General features: G+C 56.1%; 2 protein-coding genes across 2 annotated transcripts in view; both read left to right on the top strand.

The window, feature by feature from the left end:
- Positions 1–12,613, top strand: part of RNF40 (ring finger protein 40) — a 61,966-nt gene extending 49,353 nt beyond the window's left edge. The window contains exons 18-20 of the mRNA XM_069881639.1: positions 336–476; positions 7,887–7,988; positions 9,741–12,613. Of these exons, the coding sequence (XP_069737740.1) occupies positions 336–476; positions 7,887–7,988; positions 9,741–9,917 (420 nt within the window). The 3' untranslated portion in view covers positions 9,918–12,613. The remainder of the gene's footprint in view (positions 1–335; positions 477–7,886; positions 7,989–9,740) is intronic.
- Positions 12,614–14,000: 1,387 nt separating this feature from the next.
- The window catches only part of RUSF1 (RUS family member 1), a 34,608-nt gene continuing 32,936 nt past the window's right edge, over positions 14,001–15,672 (top strand). The window contains exons 1-2 of the mRNA XM_069881635.1: positions 14,001–14,174; positions 15,398–15,475. Of these exons, the coding sequence (XP_069737736.1) occupies positions 14,040–14,174; positions 15,398–15,475 (213 nt within the window). The 5' untranslated portion in view covers positions 14,001–14,039. The remainder of the gene's footprint in view (positions 14,175–15,397; positions 15,476–15,672) is intronic.

The raw sequence follows: 15,672 nt of genomic DNA, 5'->3' as shown, positions 1-15,672 counted from the left end.
ACCTCACTTTTGGGGCTCAGAGCTCACTTTTGGGCTCCTTCGGGGTGACCTTCGGGGCCCTCTAGGTGCTTTTTGGGGCTCCCCGGCTGCTTTTGGGGTGGCTCTGGGTGATTTTGGGGTGCCCCGATGGTTTCGGGGGGGTCCCCTGTCTCATTTTTGGGGCCCCCTGGCTGCTTTTGGGGTCCTTCGGGGTTCTATTTGGGGCCCTCTAGGTGCTTTTTGGGGCTCCCCGGCTGCTTTTGGGGTCCTTCTGCACGTTTTTGGGGTCCCCCCCGCTGGTTTCGGGGGGTCCCGCTCTCACTTTCGGGGTCCCCCGGGGGGGTTTTGGGGCGCAGGCGGTGGAGGCGGCCCAGCTGGCCGAGGACCTGCGGGCGCAGGGGGAGCACGTGGCCGGGCGCCTGCGGGAGCTCCAGGCCGTGGCCGCCGAGAACCGAGCCGCCAAGGACAAGGAGGCCCTCAGCCTCAAGCGCGCACAGGTGGGGGCGCCTATAGCATCCGTAGGGGGGTTACGGGGTCCTGTAGGGGATTTATGGGGTCTTATATGGGGTCTATGGGGCTCTATAGGGGGTTTATGGGGTCCTATGTGGGGTCTGTGGGGCCTTATATGGGGTCTATGGAGCTTTATATGGGGTCTATGGGGTCTTATATGGGGTCTATGGGGCTCTATGGGGTCTATGGGGCTCTATATGGGGTCTACGGGGTTCTATAGTGGATCTGTGGGGTCCTATGTGGGGTTTATGGGGCCTTATATGGGGTCTATGGGGTCCTATATGGGGTCTATGGGGCTCTATAGGGGGTTTATGGGGTCCTATGTGGGGTCTATGGGGCTCTATATGGGGCCTATGGGACTCTGTATGGGGTCTACGGGGCTCTATAGGGGGTTTATGGGGTCCTATGTGGGGTCTATGGGGCTCTATAGGGGGTTTATGGGGTCCTATGTGGGGTCTGTGGGGCCTTATATGGGGTCTATGGGGCTTTATATGGGGTCTGTGGGGTCTTATATGGGGTCTGTCGGACTCTATATGGGGTCTATGGGGTCTTATATGGGGTCTATGGGGCTCTATATGGGGTCTACGGAGCACTATAGGGGGTTTATGGCGTCCTATGTGGGGTCTATGGGGCTCTATATGGGGTCTATAGGGTCTTATATGGGGTCTATGGGGTCCTATATGGGGTCTGTGGGGCCTTATATGGGGTCTATGGGACTCTATATGGGGTCTATGGGGTCTTATATGGGGTCTATGGGGCTCTATGGGGTCTATGGGGCTCTATATGGGGTCTACGGGGTTCTATAGTGGATCTGTGGGGTCCTATGTGGGGTTTATGGGGCCTTATATGGGGTCTATGGGGTCCTATGTGGGGTCTATGGGGCTCTATAGGGGGTTTATGGGGTCCTATGTGGGGTCTATGGGGCTCTATATGGGGCCTATGGGACTCTGTATGGGGTCTACGGGGCTCTATAGGGGGTTTATGGGGTCCTATGTGGGGTCTATGGGGCTCTATAGGGGGTTTATGGGGTCCTATGTGGGGTCTGTGGGGCCTTATATGGGGTCTATGGGGCTTTATATGGGGTCTATGGGGTCTTATATGGGGTCTATGGGACTCTATATGGGGTCTATGGGGTCTTATATGGGGTCTATGGGGCTCTATATGAGGTCTACGGAGCACTATAGGGGGTTTATGGCGTCCTATGTGGGGTCTATGGGGCTCTATATGGGGTCTATAGGGTCTTATATGGGGTCTATGGGGCTTTATATGGGGTCTATGGAGTCTTATATGGGGTCTATGGGGTTCTATGTGGGGTCTATGGGGCCTTATATGGGGTTTATGGGGTCCTATATGGGGTCTGTGGGGCCTTATATGGGGTCTATGGGACTCTATATGGGGTCTATGGGGTCTTATATGGGGTCTATGGGGCTCTATGGGGTCTATGGGGCTCTATATGGGGTCTACGGGGTTCTATAGTGGATCTGTGGGGTCCTATGTGGGGTTTATGGGGCCTTATATGGGGTCTATGGGGCTTTATATGGGGTCTGTGGGGCTCTATATGGGGTTTATGGGGTCCTATGTGGGGTCTATGGGGCTCTATAGGGGGTTTATGGGGTCCTGTATGGGGTCTATGGGGCTCTATAGGGGGTTTATGGGGTCCTATATGGGGTCTGTGGGGCCTTATATGGGGTCTATGGGGCTTTATATGGGGTCTATGGGGTCTTATATGGGGTCTATGGGGCTTTATATGGGGTCTATGGGGCTCTATATGGGGTTTATGGGGTCCTATGTGGGGTCTATGGGGCTCTATAGGGGGTTTATGGGGTCCTGTATGGGGTCTATGGGGCTCTATAGGGGGTTTATGGGGTCCTATGTGGGGTCTATGGGGCTCTATATGGGGTCTATGGGACTCTATATGTGGTCTATGGGGCTCTATAGGGGTTTTATGTGGTCCTATATGGGGTCTATGGGGCCTTATATGGGGTCTATGGGGCTTTATATGGGGCCTGTGGGGTCTTATATGGGGTCTATGGGACTGTATATGGGGTCTATAGGGTCTTATATGGGGTCTATGGGGTTCTATAGGGGTCTACGGGGCTCTATGTGGGGTTTATGGGATCCTATATGGGGTCTATGAGTCTCTATGTGGGTCTATGGGGCTCTATAGGGGGTTTATGGGGTCCTATGTGGGGTCTATGGGGCTCTATAGGGGGTTTATGGGGTCCTATAGGGGATTTATGGGGTCTTATATGGGGTCTATGGGGCTCTATATGGGGTCTATAGGGTCTTATATGGGGTCTGTGGGGCCTTATATGGGGTCTATGGGGTCTTATATGGGGTCTATGGGGTTCTATGTGGGGTCTATGGGGCCTTATATGGGGTCTATGGGGTTCTATAGGGGTCTACGGGGCTCTATGTGGGGTTTATGGGGTTCTATATGGGGTCTATGAGGCTCTATATGGGTCTATGGGGCTCTATAGGGGGTTTATGAGGTTTTATATGGGGTCTATGGGGCTTTATATGGGCTCTATGGGGTCTTATATGGGGTCTATGGGGCTCTATATAGGGCCTATGAGACTCTATATGTGGTCTATGGGGCTCTATAGGGGGTTTATGGGGTCCTATATGGGGTCTGTGGGGCCTTATATGGGGTCTATGGGGCTTTATATGGGGTCTATGGGGTCTTATATGGGGTCTGTGGGACTGTATATGGGGTCTATGGAGTCTCATATGGGGTCTATGGGGTTCTATAGGGGGTCTGTGGGGTCTTACATGGGGTCTATGGGGTTCTATAGGGGTCTACGGGGCTCTATGTGGGGTTTATGGGGTCCTATATGGGGTCTGTGAGGCTCTATATGGGTCTAAGAGGCTCTGTAGGGGGTTTATGGGGTTTTATATGGGGTCTATGGGGCTATATATGGGGTCTATGGGGTCTTATATGGGGTCTATGGGGCTCTATATAGGGCCTATGGGACTCTATATGTGGTCTATGGGGCTCTATAGGGGGTTTATGGGGTCCTATATGGGGTCTGTGGGGCCTTATATGGGGTCTATGGGGCTTTATATGGGGTCTATGGGGTCTTATATGGGGTCTATGGGGCTTTATATGGGGCCTATGGGGCTCTATATGGGGTTTATGGGGTCCTATGTGGGGTCTATGGGGCTCTATAGGGGGTTTATGGGGTCCTGTATGGGGTCTATGGGGCTCTATAGGGGGTTTAAGTGGTCCTATGTGGGGTCTGTGGGGCTCTATATGGGGTCTACGGGGCTCTATATGGGGCCTATGGGACTCTGTATGTAGTCTATGGGGCTCTATAGGGGGTTTATGGGGTCCTATATGGGGCCTATGGGGCTCTATATGGGGTCTGTGTGGCTCTATATGGGGTTTATGGGACTCTATATGGGGTCTATGGGGTTCTATGGGGTCTACAGGGCTCTATAGGGGGTTTATGGGGTCTTATATGGGGTCTATGGGGCTCTATAGGGGTCTATGGGACTCTATAGGGGGTTTATGGGGTCTTATATGGGGTCTATGGGGCTCTATATGGGGTCTACGGGGCTCTATATGTGGTTTATGGGGCTCTATAGGGGGTTTATGGGGTCCTATATGGGGTCTATGGGGCTCTATGTGGGGTTTATGGGGTCCTATGTGGGGTCTGTGGGGCTCTATATGGGGCCTGTGAGGTCCTATATGGGGTCTATGGGGCTCTGTAGGGGCTTTATGGGGCTCTGTAGGGGGTTCATGGGGTCCTATGTGGGGCCTATGGGGCTTTATATGGGGTCTATGGGGTCCTATGTGGGGTCTATGGGGCTCTATAGGGGTCTACGGGGCTCTATAGGGGGTCTATAGGGTCTTATATGGGGTCTATGGGGTTCTATAGGGGTCTACAGGGTTCTATAAGGGGTTTATGGGGTCCTATATGGGGTCTATGGGGCTCTGTATGGGTCTATGGGGCTCTATAGGGGGTTTATGGGGTCCTACGTGGGGTCTGTGTGGCTCTATATGGGGCCTGTGAGGTCCTATATGGGGTCTATGGGGCTCTATAGGGGCTTTATGGGGCTCTGTAGGGGGTTCATGGGGTCCTATGTGGGGCCTATGGGGCTTTATATGGGGTCTATGGGGTCCTATGTGGGGTCTATGGGGCTCTATAGGGGTCTACGGGGCTCTATAGGGGGTCTATGGGGTTCTATATGGGGTTTATGGGGTTTTATATGGGGTCTATGGGGTCCTATATGGGGTTTATGGGGTTTTATATGGGGTCTATGGGGCTTTATATGCGGTCTATGGGGTCTTATATGGGGTCTATGGGGCTCTATATAGGGCCTATGGGACTCTATATGTGGTATATGGGGCTGTATAGGGGGTTTATGGGGTCCTATTTGGGGTCTGTGGGGCCTTATATGGGGTCTATGGGGCTTTATATGGGGTCTATGGGGTCTTATATGGGGTCTATGGGACTGTATATGGGGTCTGTGGAGTCTTATATGGGGTCTATGGGTTTCTATAGGGGTCTACGGGGCTCTATATTGGGTTTATGGGGTCCTATGTGGGGTCTATGGGGCTCTTTATGGGGTCTGTGTGGCCCTATATGGGGTCTATGGGACTCTGTATGGCATCTGTGTGGCCCTGTATGGGGTCTGTGGGACACTATATGGGGCCTTTGGGGTCCTATATGGGGTCTATGCGGCTCTATAGGGGTCTACGGAGCTCTACAGGGGGTTTATGGGGCCCTATGTGGGGTCTATAGGGCTCTATATGGGGTCTATGGGGCCCTATGTGGGGTCTGTGGGGCTCTATGTGGGGTCTTATGTGGGGTCTACGGGGCTCTATGGGGTCTACGGGGCTCTATAGGGGGTCTACGGGGCTCTACAGGAGGTTTATGGGGTCCTATATGGCGTCTATGGGGCTCTATATGGGGCCTTTGGAACTCTATATGTGGTCTATGGGGCTCTATAGGAGGTTTATGGGGTCATATTTGGGTTCTATGGGGCTTTATGTGGGGTCTGTGGGGTCTTATATGGCGTCTATGGGGCTCTATAGGGGTCTACGGAGCTCTATAGGGGGTTTATGGGGCCCTATGTGGGGTCTATGGGGTCTTATATGGGGTCTTATATGGGGTCTATGGGGCTTTGTATGTGGTCTGTGGGGTCCTATATGGGGTCTATGGGACTCTATATGGGGTCTACAGGGCTCTATGGGGGGTTCATGGGGCTCTATATGGGGTCTGTGGGACTCTATATGGGGTCTATGGGGTCTTATATGGGGTCTATGGGAATCTATATGGGGTCTGTGGGGTCCTATATGGGGTCTATGGGGTTCTATAGGGGTCTATGGGGCTCTATAGGGGGTTTATGGGGTCCTGTGTGGGGTCTATGGGGCTCTTTATGGGGTCTGTGTGGTCCTATATGGGGTCCATGTGACTCTGTATGGGGTCTGTGTGGCCCTATATGGGGTCTATGGGGCTCTATATGGGGTCTATGGGGTCCTATATGGGGTCTATGGGACTCTATATGGGGTCTATGGGGTCCTGTATGGGGTCTATGGGACTCTATATGGGGTCTATGGGGCTCTTTATGGGGTCTGTGTGGCCCTACATGGGGTCTGTGGGGCTCTACATGGGGTCTATAGGTCTCTATAAGGAGTCTACGTGGCTCTATATGGGATTTATAGGTCATAATATGGGGCCTATATGGCTGTATAGGGGGTCTGTGGGGCTCTATATGGGGTCTATGGGTCTCTATAGGGGGTCTATGAGTCCCTGTAGGTCTCTGTAGGGAGTTTCTGGGTCCTATAGAGGATCTATGGGGCCCTATAGGGGGTCTACACGGTTCTATATGGGGTCTATGGGGCTCTATATGGGGTCTACATGGCTCTGTAGGGGGTCTACATAGCCCTATATGGGTCTACGTGACCCGATGCCGTCTATAGGGTATCTGGGTGGGGGTCTGTGGGTCCCTATAGGGGTCTTTGGGGCTCTATAGGGGGTTCACGTGGTTCTTTATGGGATTTATGGATCTCTATAGGAGATCTGTGGGGCTCTTTTGGGGTTCCACGTGGCCCTATATGGGGTCTGTGGGTCCTGCTAGGGGTTCTATGGGGTCTATAGGGACTCCATGGGGCTTATAGGGTCACTCTGTGCTCTGTAGGGCATCTGGGTGGGATCTATAGGTCCCTATAGGGGGCCCACATGGTTCTGTATGGGGTCTGCGGGTCCCTAGGGGGGGTCTGTGGGTGCCTATAGGGGGTCTGAATGGCTCTATATGGGATCTATGGGTCTCTAGGGGCGTCTGTGGGTCCCTATAGAGGGTCCACATGGTTCTATATGGGGTCTGTGGGTCCCTAGGGGGGTCTGTGCGTCCCTATAGGGGGTCCACATGGTTCTATATGGGGTCTGTGGGTCCCTAGGGGGTTCTGTGGGACCCTATAGGGGGTCCACATGGTTCTATATGGGGTTTGCTCATCCCTAGGGAGGTCTGTGGGTCCCTATAGGGGGTCCACATGGTTCTGTATGGGGTCTGTGGGTCCCTAGGGGGGTCTGTGGGGCCCTATAGGGGGTCTACATGGTTCTATATGGGGTCTATGGGTCCCTAGGGGGGTCTGTGGGTGCCTATAGGGTGTCTGAATGGCTCTATATGGGGTCTATGGGTCCCTAGGGAGGTCTGTGGGTCCCTATAGGGGATCTACATGGCTCTATATGGGGTCTATGGGTCCCAAGGGAGGTCTGTGGGTCCCTATAGAGGGTCTACATGGCTCTATATGGGGTCTGTGGGTCCCTAGAGGGATCTGTGGGTCCCTATATGGGGTCTGAATGGCTCCATATGGGATCTATGGGTCCCTAGGGAGGTCTGTGGATCCCTATAGGGGATCTACATGGCTCTATATGGGGTCTATGGGTCTCTATAGGGGGTCTACATGGCTCTGTATGGGGTCTGTGGGTCCCTAGGGTGGGTCTGTGGATCCCTATAGGGGGCCCACATGGTTCTATATGGGGTCTGCGGGTCCCTAGGAGGGTCTGTGGGGCCCTATAGGGGGTCCACATGGTTCTATATGGGGTCTGCGGGTCCCTAGGGAGGTCTGTGGGGCCCTATAGGGGGTCCACATGGCTCTATATGGGGTCTGCGGGTCCCTAGGGGGTTCTGTGGGTCCCTATATGGGGTCTGAATGGCTCTATATGGGGTCTGCGGGTCCCTAGGGGGTTCTGTGGGTCCCTATAGGAGATCTACATGGTTCTATATGGGGTCTATGGGTCCCAAGGGAGGTCTGTGGGTCCCTATAGAGGGTCTACATGGCTCTATATGGGGTCTGTGGGTCCCTGTGGAGGATCTGGGGGGCAATACAGGGGTCTGTGGGTCCCTATAGGGTCCCTGTAGGTCCCTATAGGGCGTGTTCCGTGCAGGAGGAGCTGTCGCGGCTGCGTCGGAAGCTGGAGAAGCAGCGCAAGGTGGAGGTTTACGCCGACGCCGACCAGATCCTGCAGGAGGAGATCAAGGAGTATCGGGTGAGGACCTCGACGTGGGGCTGGAGGACCCAGAGGTGGGGCTGGAGGACCTTGGTTTGGGGTTGGAGGACCTATAGATGGGGCTGGAGGACCTTGGTTTGGGGTTGGAGGACCTTGAGATGGGGCTGGAGGACCTTGGTTTGGGGTTGGAGGACCTATAGATGGGGCTGGAGGACCTCGAGATGGGCTGGAGGACCTGGAGATGGGGCTGGAGGACCTCGAGATAGGCTGGAGGACCTTGGTTTGGGGTTGGAGGACCTATAGATGGGGCTGGAGGACCTTGAGATGGGGCTGGAGGACCTCGAGATGGGCTGGAGGACCTGGAGATGGGGCTGGAGGATCTCAAGATGGGGTTGGAGGACCTATAGATGGGCTGGAGGACCTGGAGATGGGGCTGGAGGACCTTGAGATGGGACTGGAAGACCCATAGCTAGGGTTGGAGAACCTTGATTTGGGGTTGGAGGACCTTGAGGTGGGGTTGGAGGACCTGGGGATGGGGCTGGAGGACCCATAGATGAGGCTCGAGGAGCTTGGGTAGGGTTGGAGGACCTGGGTTTGGGGCTGGAGGACCTGGGGATGAGGCTGGAGGACCTTGAGATGGGGTTGGAGGACCCATAGGCGGAGTTGGAGGACCCATAGATGGGGTTGGAGGACCTATAGATGGGGCTGGAGGTCCCGGAGATGGGGCTGGAGGACCTTGGTTTGGGGTTGGAGGACCCATAGGTGGAATTGGAGGACCTTGCAGGGGGCTGGAGGACCCATAGATGGGGCTGGAGGACCTTGAGATGGGGTTGGAGGAGCTTGGGTGCAGCTGGAAGACTTGGAGATGGGGCTAGAGGACCTTGAGATGGGGTTGGAGGAACCATAGATGGGGCTGGAGGAGCTTAGGTGGGGTTGGAGGACCTTGTGTGGGGTTGGAGGACCTCGAGATGGGGTAGGAGGACCCATAGATGAGGCTAGAGGAGCTTGGGTAGGGTTGGAGGACCTTGAGATGGGGCTGGAGGACCTTGATATGGGATTGGAGGACCTGGAGATGGGGTTGGAGGACCCAGAGATGGGGCTGGAGGACCCATAGGTGGAGTTGAAGTACCTCGAGATGGGTTGGAGGACCTCAAGATGGGGCTGGAGAACCTGGAGATGGGCTTGGAGGACTCATAGGTGGAGCTGGAGGACCTTGCATGGGGCTGGAGGACCTGGAGATGGGGTTGGAGGACCCATCGATGAATCTAGAGGACCTGGAGATGGGACTGGAGGACCTGGAGATGGGTCTGGAGGACCCATAAGTGGAGTTGGAGGACCTCGTGTGGGGCTGGAGGACCTGGAGGAGCTTGGGTAGGGTTGGAGGACCTTGATTTGGGGCTGGAGAACCTGGATAGGGGGTTGGAGAACCTGGATAAAGGCTTGGAGAACCTGGATAGGGGGTTGGAGAACCTGGATATGGGGTTGGAGAACCTGGATAGGGGGCTGGAGAACCTGGATAGGGGGCTGGAGGACCCATAGGTTGAGTCGGAGAACCTCGAGGTGGGTTGGAGAACCTCGAGGTGGGTCGGAGAACCTCGAGGTGGGTTGGAGAAGATCAAAATGGGGTTGCAGAACATCAAGACGGGTTGGAGAACCTTGAGTTGAGGAACCTCCAGGTGGGTTTTGAAGACCACGGGTGGCCCTGGAGGTCCCTGGGGTGGCCCTGGAGGTCCCCGGGGTGGCCCTGGAGGTCCCCGAGGTGGCCCTGACGGCCGAGGTGTCCCCGTCCAGGCCCGTCTGACCTGCCCGTGCTGCAACGCCCGCAAGAAGGACGCCGTCCTCACCAAGTGCTTCCACGTCTTCTGCTTCGAGTGCGTCAAGAGCCGCTACGACACCCGCCAGCGCAAGTGCCCCAAGTGCAACGCGGCCTTCGGCGCCCACGACTTCCACCGCGTCTACATCAGCTGAACCTCCGCGGGCCACCGCCCCACCGGGGGGCCTCCTGGACCACCCCGGGGCCTCCCGGACCCTCCTCCACCTCCCCTGGGTCTTCTAGATGGGTCGAAACCATCTTGGAGGACCTTGGTTCCTTCCCTCTTTGTGTTCTCTGACCCCTGTGGTGACCCTTGACCATCCGTGGTCCTTCTAGTTGGATCAAAACCATCTTGGAGGACCTTGGTTCCTTCCCTTCTTGTGTTTTCTGACCCCTACGATGATCCTTGACCACCCCTGGTGCTCCTCAACCACCCCTGGGTCTTCTAGATGGGTCAAAACCATCTTGGAGGACCCTAACTTGCTTGGTGTCCACGCCAGGTGACCCTTAGGGTGCTCCTTGACCACCCCTGGGTCTTCTAGTTGGGTCAAAACCATCTTGAAGGACCTTGGTTCCTTCCCTCTTTGTGTTCTCTGACCCCTATGGTGACCCTTGACCATCCGTGGTCCTTCAAGTTGGATCAAAACCATCTTGGAGAACCCCAACTTGCTTGGTGTCCACGCCAGGTGACCCTTAGGGTGCTCCTTGACCACCCCTGGGTCTTCTAGTTGGGTCAAAACCATCTTGAAGGACCTTGGTTCCTTCCCTTCTTGTGTTTTCTGACCCCTACGATGATCCTTGACCACCCCTGGTGCTCCTCAACCACCCCTGGGTCTTCTAAGTTGGGTCAAAACCATCTTGGAGGACCCTGGTTCTCTCTGTGTCCATGTCAGGAGAACCTTAGGGTGCTCCTTGACCACCCCTGGGTCTTCTAGTTGGGTCGAGACCATCTTGAAGGACCTTGGTTCCTTCCCTCTTTGTGTTCTCTGACCCCTGTGGTGACCCTTGACCATCCGTGGTCCTTCTAGTTGGATCAAAACTCTCTTGGAGGACCCCAACTTGCTTGGTGTCCACGCCAGGTGACCCTTAAGGTGCTCCTTGACCACCCCTGGGTCTTCTAGATGGGTCAAAACCATCTTGGAGGACCCCAACTTGCTTGGTGTCCACGCCAGGTGACCCTTAAGGTGCTCCTTGACCATCTCTGGGTCTTCTAGATGGGTCAAAACCATCTTGAAGGACCAAAACTTGCTTGGTGTCCACACCAGGTGACCCTTAGGGTGCTCCTTGACCACCCCTGGGTCTTCTAGTTGGGTCGAAACCATCTTGAAGGACCTTGGTCCCTTCCCTCTTTGTGTTCTCTGACGCCTATGGTGACCCTTGACCACCCCTGGGTCTTCTAGTTGGGTCAAAACCCTCTTGAAGGACCTTGGTTCCTTCCCTTCTTGTGTTTTCTGACCCCTACGATGATCCTTGACCACCCCTGGTGCTCCTCAACCACCCCTGGGTCTTCTAAGTTGGGTCAAAACCATCTTGGAGGACCCTGGTTCTCTCTGTGTCCATGTCAGGAGAACCTTAGGGTGCTCCTTGACCACCCCTGGGTCTTCTAGTTGGGTCAAAACCATCTTGGAGGACCTTGGTTCCTTCCCTCTTCGTGTTTTCTGACCCCTATGATGACCCTTGACCACCCCTGGTGCTCCTCAACCACCCCTGGGTCTTCTAGATGGGTCAAAACCATCTTGGAGGACCCCAACTTGCTTGGTGTCCGCGCCAGGTGACCCTTAGGGTGCTCCTTGACCACCCCTGGGTCTTCTAGTTGGGTCAAAACCCTCTTGAAGGACCTTGGTTCTTTCCTTTCTTGTGTTTTCTGACCCCTACGATGATCCTTGACCACCCCTGGTGCTCCTCAACCACCCCTGGGTCTTCTAAGTTGGGTCAAAACCATCTTGGAGGACCCTGGTTCTCTCTGTGTCCATGTCAGGAGAACCTTAGGGTGCTCCTTGACCACCCCTGGGTCTTCTAAGTTGGGTCAAAACCATCTTGGAGGACCCCAACTTGCTTGGTGTCCACGCCAGGTGACCCTTAAGGTGCTCCTTGACCACCCCTGGGTCTTCTAGTTGGGTCAAAACCCTCTTGGAGGACCTTGGTTCCTTCCCTTCTTGTGTTTTCTGAACCCTACGATGATCCTTGACCACCCCTGGTGCTCCTCAACCACCCCTGGGTCTTCTAGATGGGTCAAAACCATCTTGGAGGACCCTAACTTGCTTGGTGTCCGCGCCAGGTGACCCTTAAGGTGCTCCTTGACCATCTCTGGGTCTTCTAGTTGGGTCAAAACCCTCTTGGAGGACCTTGGTTCCTTCCCTTCTTGTGTTTTCTGACCCCTACGATGATCCTTGACCACCCCTGGTGCTCCTCAACCACCCCTGGGTCTTCTAAGCTGGGTCAAAACCATCTTGGAGGACCCCGACTTGCTTGGTGTCCACACCAGGTGACCCTTAGGGTGCTCCTTGACCACCCCTGGGTCTTCTAGTTGGGTCAAAACCCTCTTGGAGGACCTTGGTTCCTTCCCTTCTTGTGTTTTCTGACCCCTACGATGATCCTTGACCACCCCTGGTGCTCCTCAACCACCCCTGGGTCTTCTAAATTGGGTCAAAACCCTCTTGAAGGACCTTGGTTCCTTCCCTCTTTGTGTTCTCTGACCCCTATGGTGACCCTTGACCATCCATGGTCCTTCTAGTTGGGTCAAAACCATCTTGGAGGACCCCGACTTGCTTGGTGTCCACATCAAGTGACCCTTGACCCCCCCTGAGTGTCCCCCCCCTCCCCCCATCCCAATAAAGCACTTGGAGCGGTGGCTTTGGCTTCTGGATGGACTCAAAGGGGAGTTGGGACCATAGAGAAGGGGGTAAAGAGGCTCCAGAGCGGCTCGGCGGCCATAGAGATGGGAGGGGAGGCCTAGAGCGTCGCGTGGAATCGGGGAGAGGTGGGAAGAGGGGTCAGGTGGAGGAACCATAGAGCTGTGGGGGAGGGGAATGGCCTACTAGAGTGGCCTCCATGGAGACCATAGAGTCCTGGAGGACTTGCCTATGGTGGCCTCCATGGAGACCATAGAGTCCTGGAGGACCTCCCACCAAGAGAGCAAAAAAGCTCATTTTGACCCCAAAAGGAGCTCCAGAAACACCAATTTTCACCTCAAAAATCCTCCCTGGACCCCAAAATCCCCCAGTTTTACCCCAAAATGCCTTTATTTAACTTAAAATTCACATTTTACCCCAAATCTCCTACTTTTACCCCCAAATCGACCCACGAATCCCCACTTTTCACCCCAAAATCTGACCCAGTGCCCCCAAATCCCCCCAGTTTCACCTCAAATTGCCCTCAAATCCCCAAATCCTCAGTTTAACCCCAAAATCCCTTAGTTTTAACCCAAAATCCCTCCGTTTTACCCCCAAATCCCTCTCTTTAACCCCCAAACCCACTTTTGACCCCCAGATCATCTGGTTTGGCCCCAAAATGTGGTCCAAACTCCCTAAAATTCCCCCTTTTCACCCCGAACCCGACCCAGCGCCCCCCAAATCCCTCAATTTCCCCTCAAAATCCCTTCATTAATCCTTTAAATCCAGTTTTTACCCCAAACTTTCAACTTTCACACCCAAAATCCCTCAATTTCCCCTCAAAATCCCTCAATTTCACCCCAAAATTTCTTAATAAATGTTTTAAATCCATTTTTTACCCCAAACCTCCAACTTTCCCCTCAAAAATCCCTCATTTTCACCCGAAAATCCCTTCATTAATCCCTTAAATCCCCTTTTTACCCAAAACCTCCAACTTTTCCACCCAAAACCCCTCAATTTCCCCTCAAAATCCCTCAATTTCACCCCAAATCCCTTCATTAATCCCTTAAATACCCTTTTTACCCAAAACTTTCAACTTTTACCCCCCAAATCCCTCAATTTCCCCCCAAAATCCCTTCATTAATCCCTTAAATCCCCTTTTTTACCCCAAAACCTCCAACTTTCCCCTCGAAACCCCCTCAGTTTGGTGAGAAACCACCGAGTTGGCGGACTCCGCCTAGAGCGCTTCCCCCGCTACCATAGAGCCGCAGCGCTCTCAGCCCAGAGCGCCCATGCCAACTTCCTGCGACGTCGCGGAGCACAGAGAGCTGGAGGACTCGGCCCCAGAGCGCCTCCACGGTGACCATAGAGTGGTGGAGGACTCGGGCTAGAGTGCCGACGCGCGGGGGACCATAGAGAGGAGGCGAGGAGCATAGAGCAGCGGGGATGGAGCGGCCGCTGTGCCGGGAGCTCTGGGGGCCCCGCGAGGTCGCTCGGTACCGGGAGGGGCCCGGGGGGCGAATCGAGAGGATCCGCGGGGCCGGGGGGAGCCTGGCGGCCCGGCTGAGGAGGGCGGCGGCGGTGAGGGAGCTGGGGGAAACTGGGAGGGACTGGGAGGGACTGGGAGGGGATTGGAGGGACTGGGAGGGGATTGGAGGGACTGGGAGGGGTTTGGAGGGACAGGGAGGGGTTTGAGGGGCACTGGGAGTGACTGGGAGGAAATTGGGAGGGACTGGGAGGGGACTGGGAGGGACTGGGATGGACTGGGAGGGGATTGGGAGGGACTGGGAGGGGATTGGGAGGGACTGGGAGGGACTGGGAGGGGATTGGGGGGCACTGGGAGGGCACTGGGATGGACTGGGAGGGACTGGGAGGGACTGGGAGGGGATTGGAGGGACTGGGAGGGGATTGGGAGGGGACTGGGATGGGATTGGAGGGAATGGGAGGGGACTGGGAGGGGAGTGGGAGGGGATTGGGGTCACTGGGAGGTCACTGGGATGGACTGGAAGGGGATTGGGGGCACTGGGAGGGCACTGGGAGGGACTGGGAGGGGACTGGGAGGGACTGGGATGGACTGGGAGGGGACTGGGAGGGGAGTGGGAGTGACTGGGAGGGGACTGGGAGGGACTGGGAGGGATTGGGAGGCACTGGGAGGGGATTGGGAGGGACTGGGAGGGACTGGGAGGCACTGGGAGGGGACTGGGAGGGACTGGGAGGGGACTGGGAGGGGACTGGGAGGGACTGGGAGGGGATTGGGAGGGGATTGGAGGGACTGGGAGGGGATTGGGAAGGACTGGGGGGGACTGGGAGGGACTGGGAGGGCACTGGGAGGGACTGGGAGGGCACTGGGAGGGACTGGGAGGGGTTGGGAGGCACTGGGAGGGGATTGGGAGGGACTGGGAGGGGACTGGGAGGCACTGGGAGGGGACTGGGAGGGACTGGGAGGGGACTGGGAGGGACTGGGAGGGGACTGGGAGGGGACTGGGAGGGGACTGGGAGGGGACTGGGAGGGACTGGGAGGGGATTGGGGGGCACTGGGAGGGCACTGGGATGGACTGGGAGGGACTGGGAGGGACTGGGAGGGGATTGGGAGGCACTGGGAAGGACTGGGAAGGGATTGGGAGGGACTGGGATGGACTGGGAGGGACTGGGAGGGACTGGGAGGGACTGGGAGGGGACTGGGAGGGGATTGAGGGGGACTGGAGGGGACTGGGAGGGACTGGGGGGGCGCTGAGGGGTTACTGGGAGGCACTGGGGGGGTTACTGGGACTTACTGGTTTATACTGGTGTCCTCCCCACCCCAGCGGGTGCTGCTGCCCCAGGGCTTCCCGGACAGCGTCAGCCCCGACTACCTGAGATACCAGTGCTGGGACAGCGGCCAGGTAACTGGGAGCACTGGGAGGGACTGGGAGGGCACTGGGAGGGACTGGGAGGGCACTGGGAGGGGATTGGGGACACTGGGAGGGGACTGGGATGGACTGGGAGGGACTGGGAGGGGATTGGGGACACTGGGAGGTGACTGGGATGGACTGGGAGGGCACTGGGACGGACTGGGAGGGGACTGGGGGCACTGGGAGGG

Source organism: Phaenicophaeus curvirostris, unplaced genomic scaffold (genome assembly GCF_032191515.1).
Source record: "Phaenicophaeus curvirostris isolate KB17595 unplaced genomic scaffold, BPBGC_Pcur_1.0 scaffold_55, whole genome shotgun sequence".
In the NCBI taxonomy this organism is placed as follows: domain Eukaryota; kingdom Metazoa; phylum Chordata; class Aves; order Cuculiformes; family Cuculidae; genus Phaenicophaeus; species Phaenicophaeus curvirostris.
This window is presented reverse-complemented; position numbering and strand designations above follow the sequence as displayed.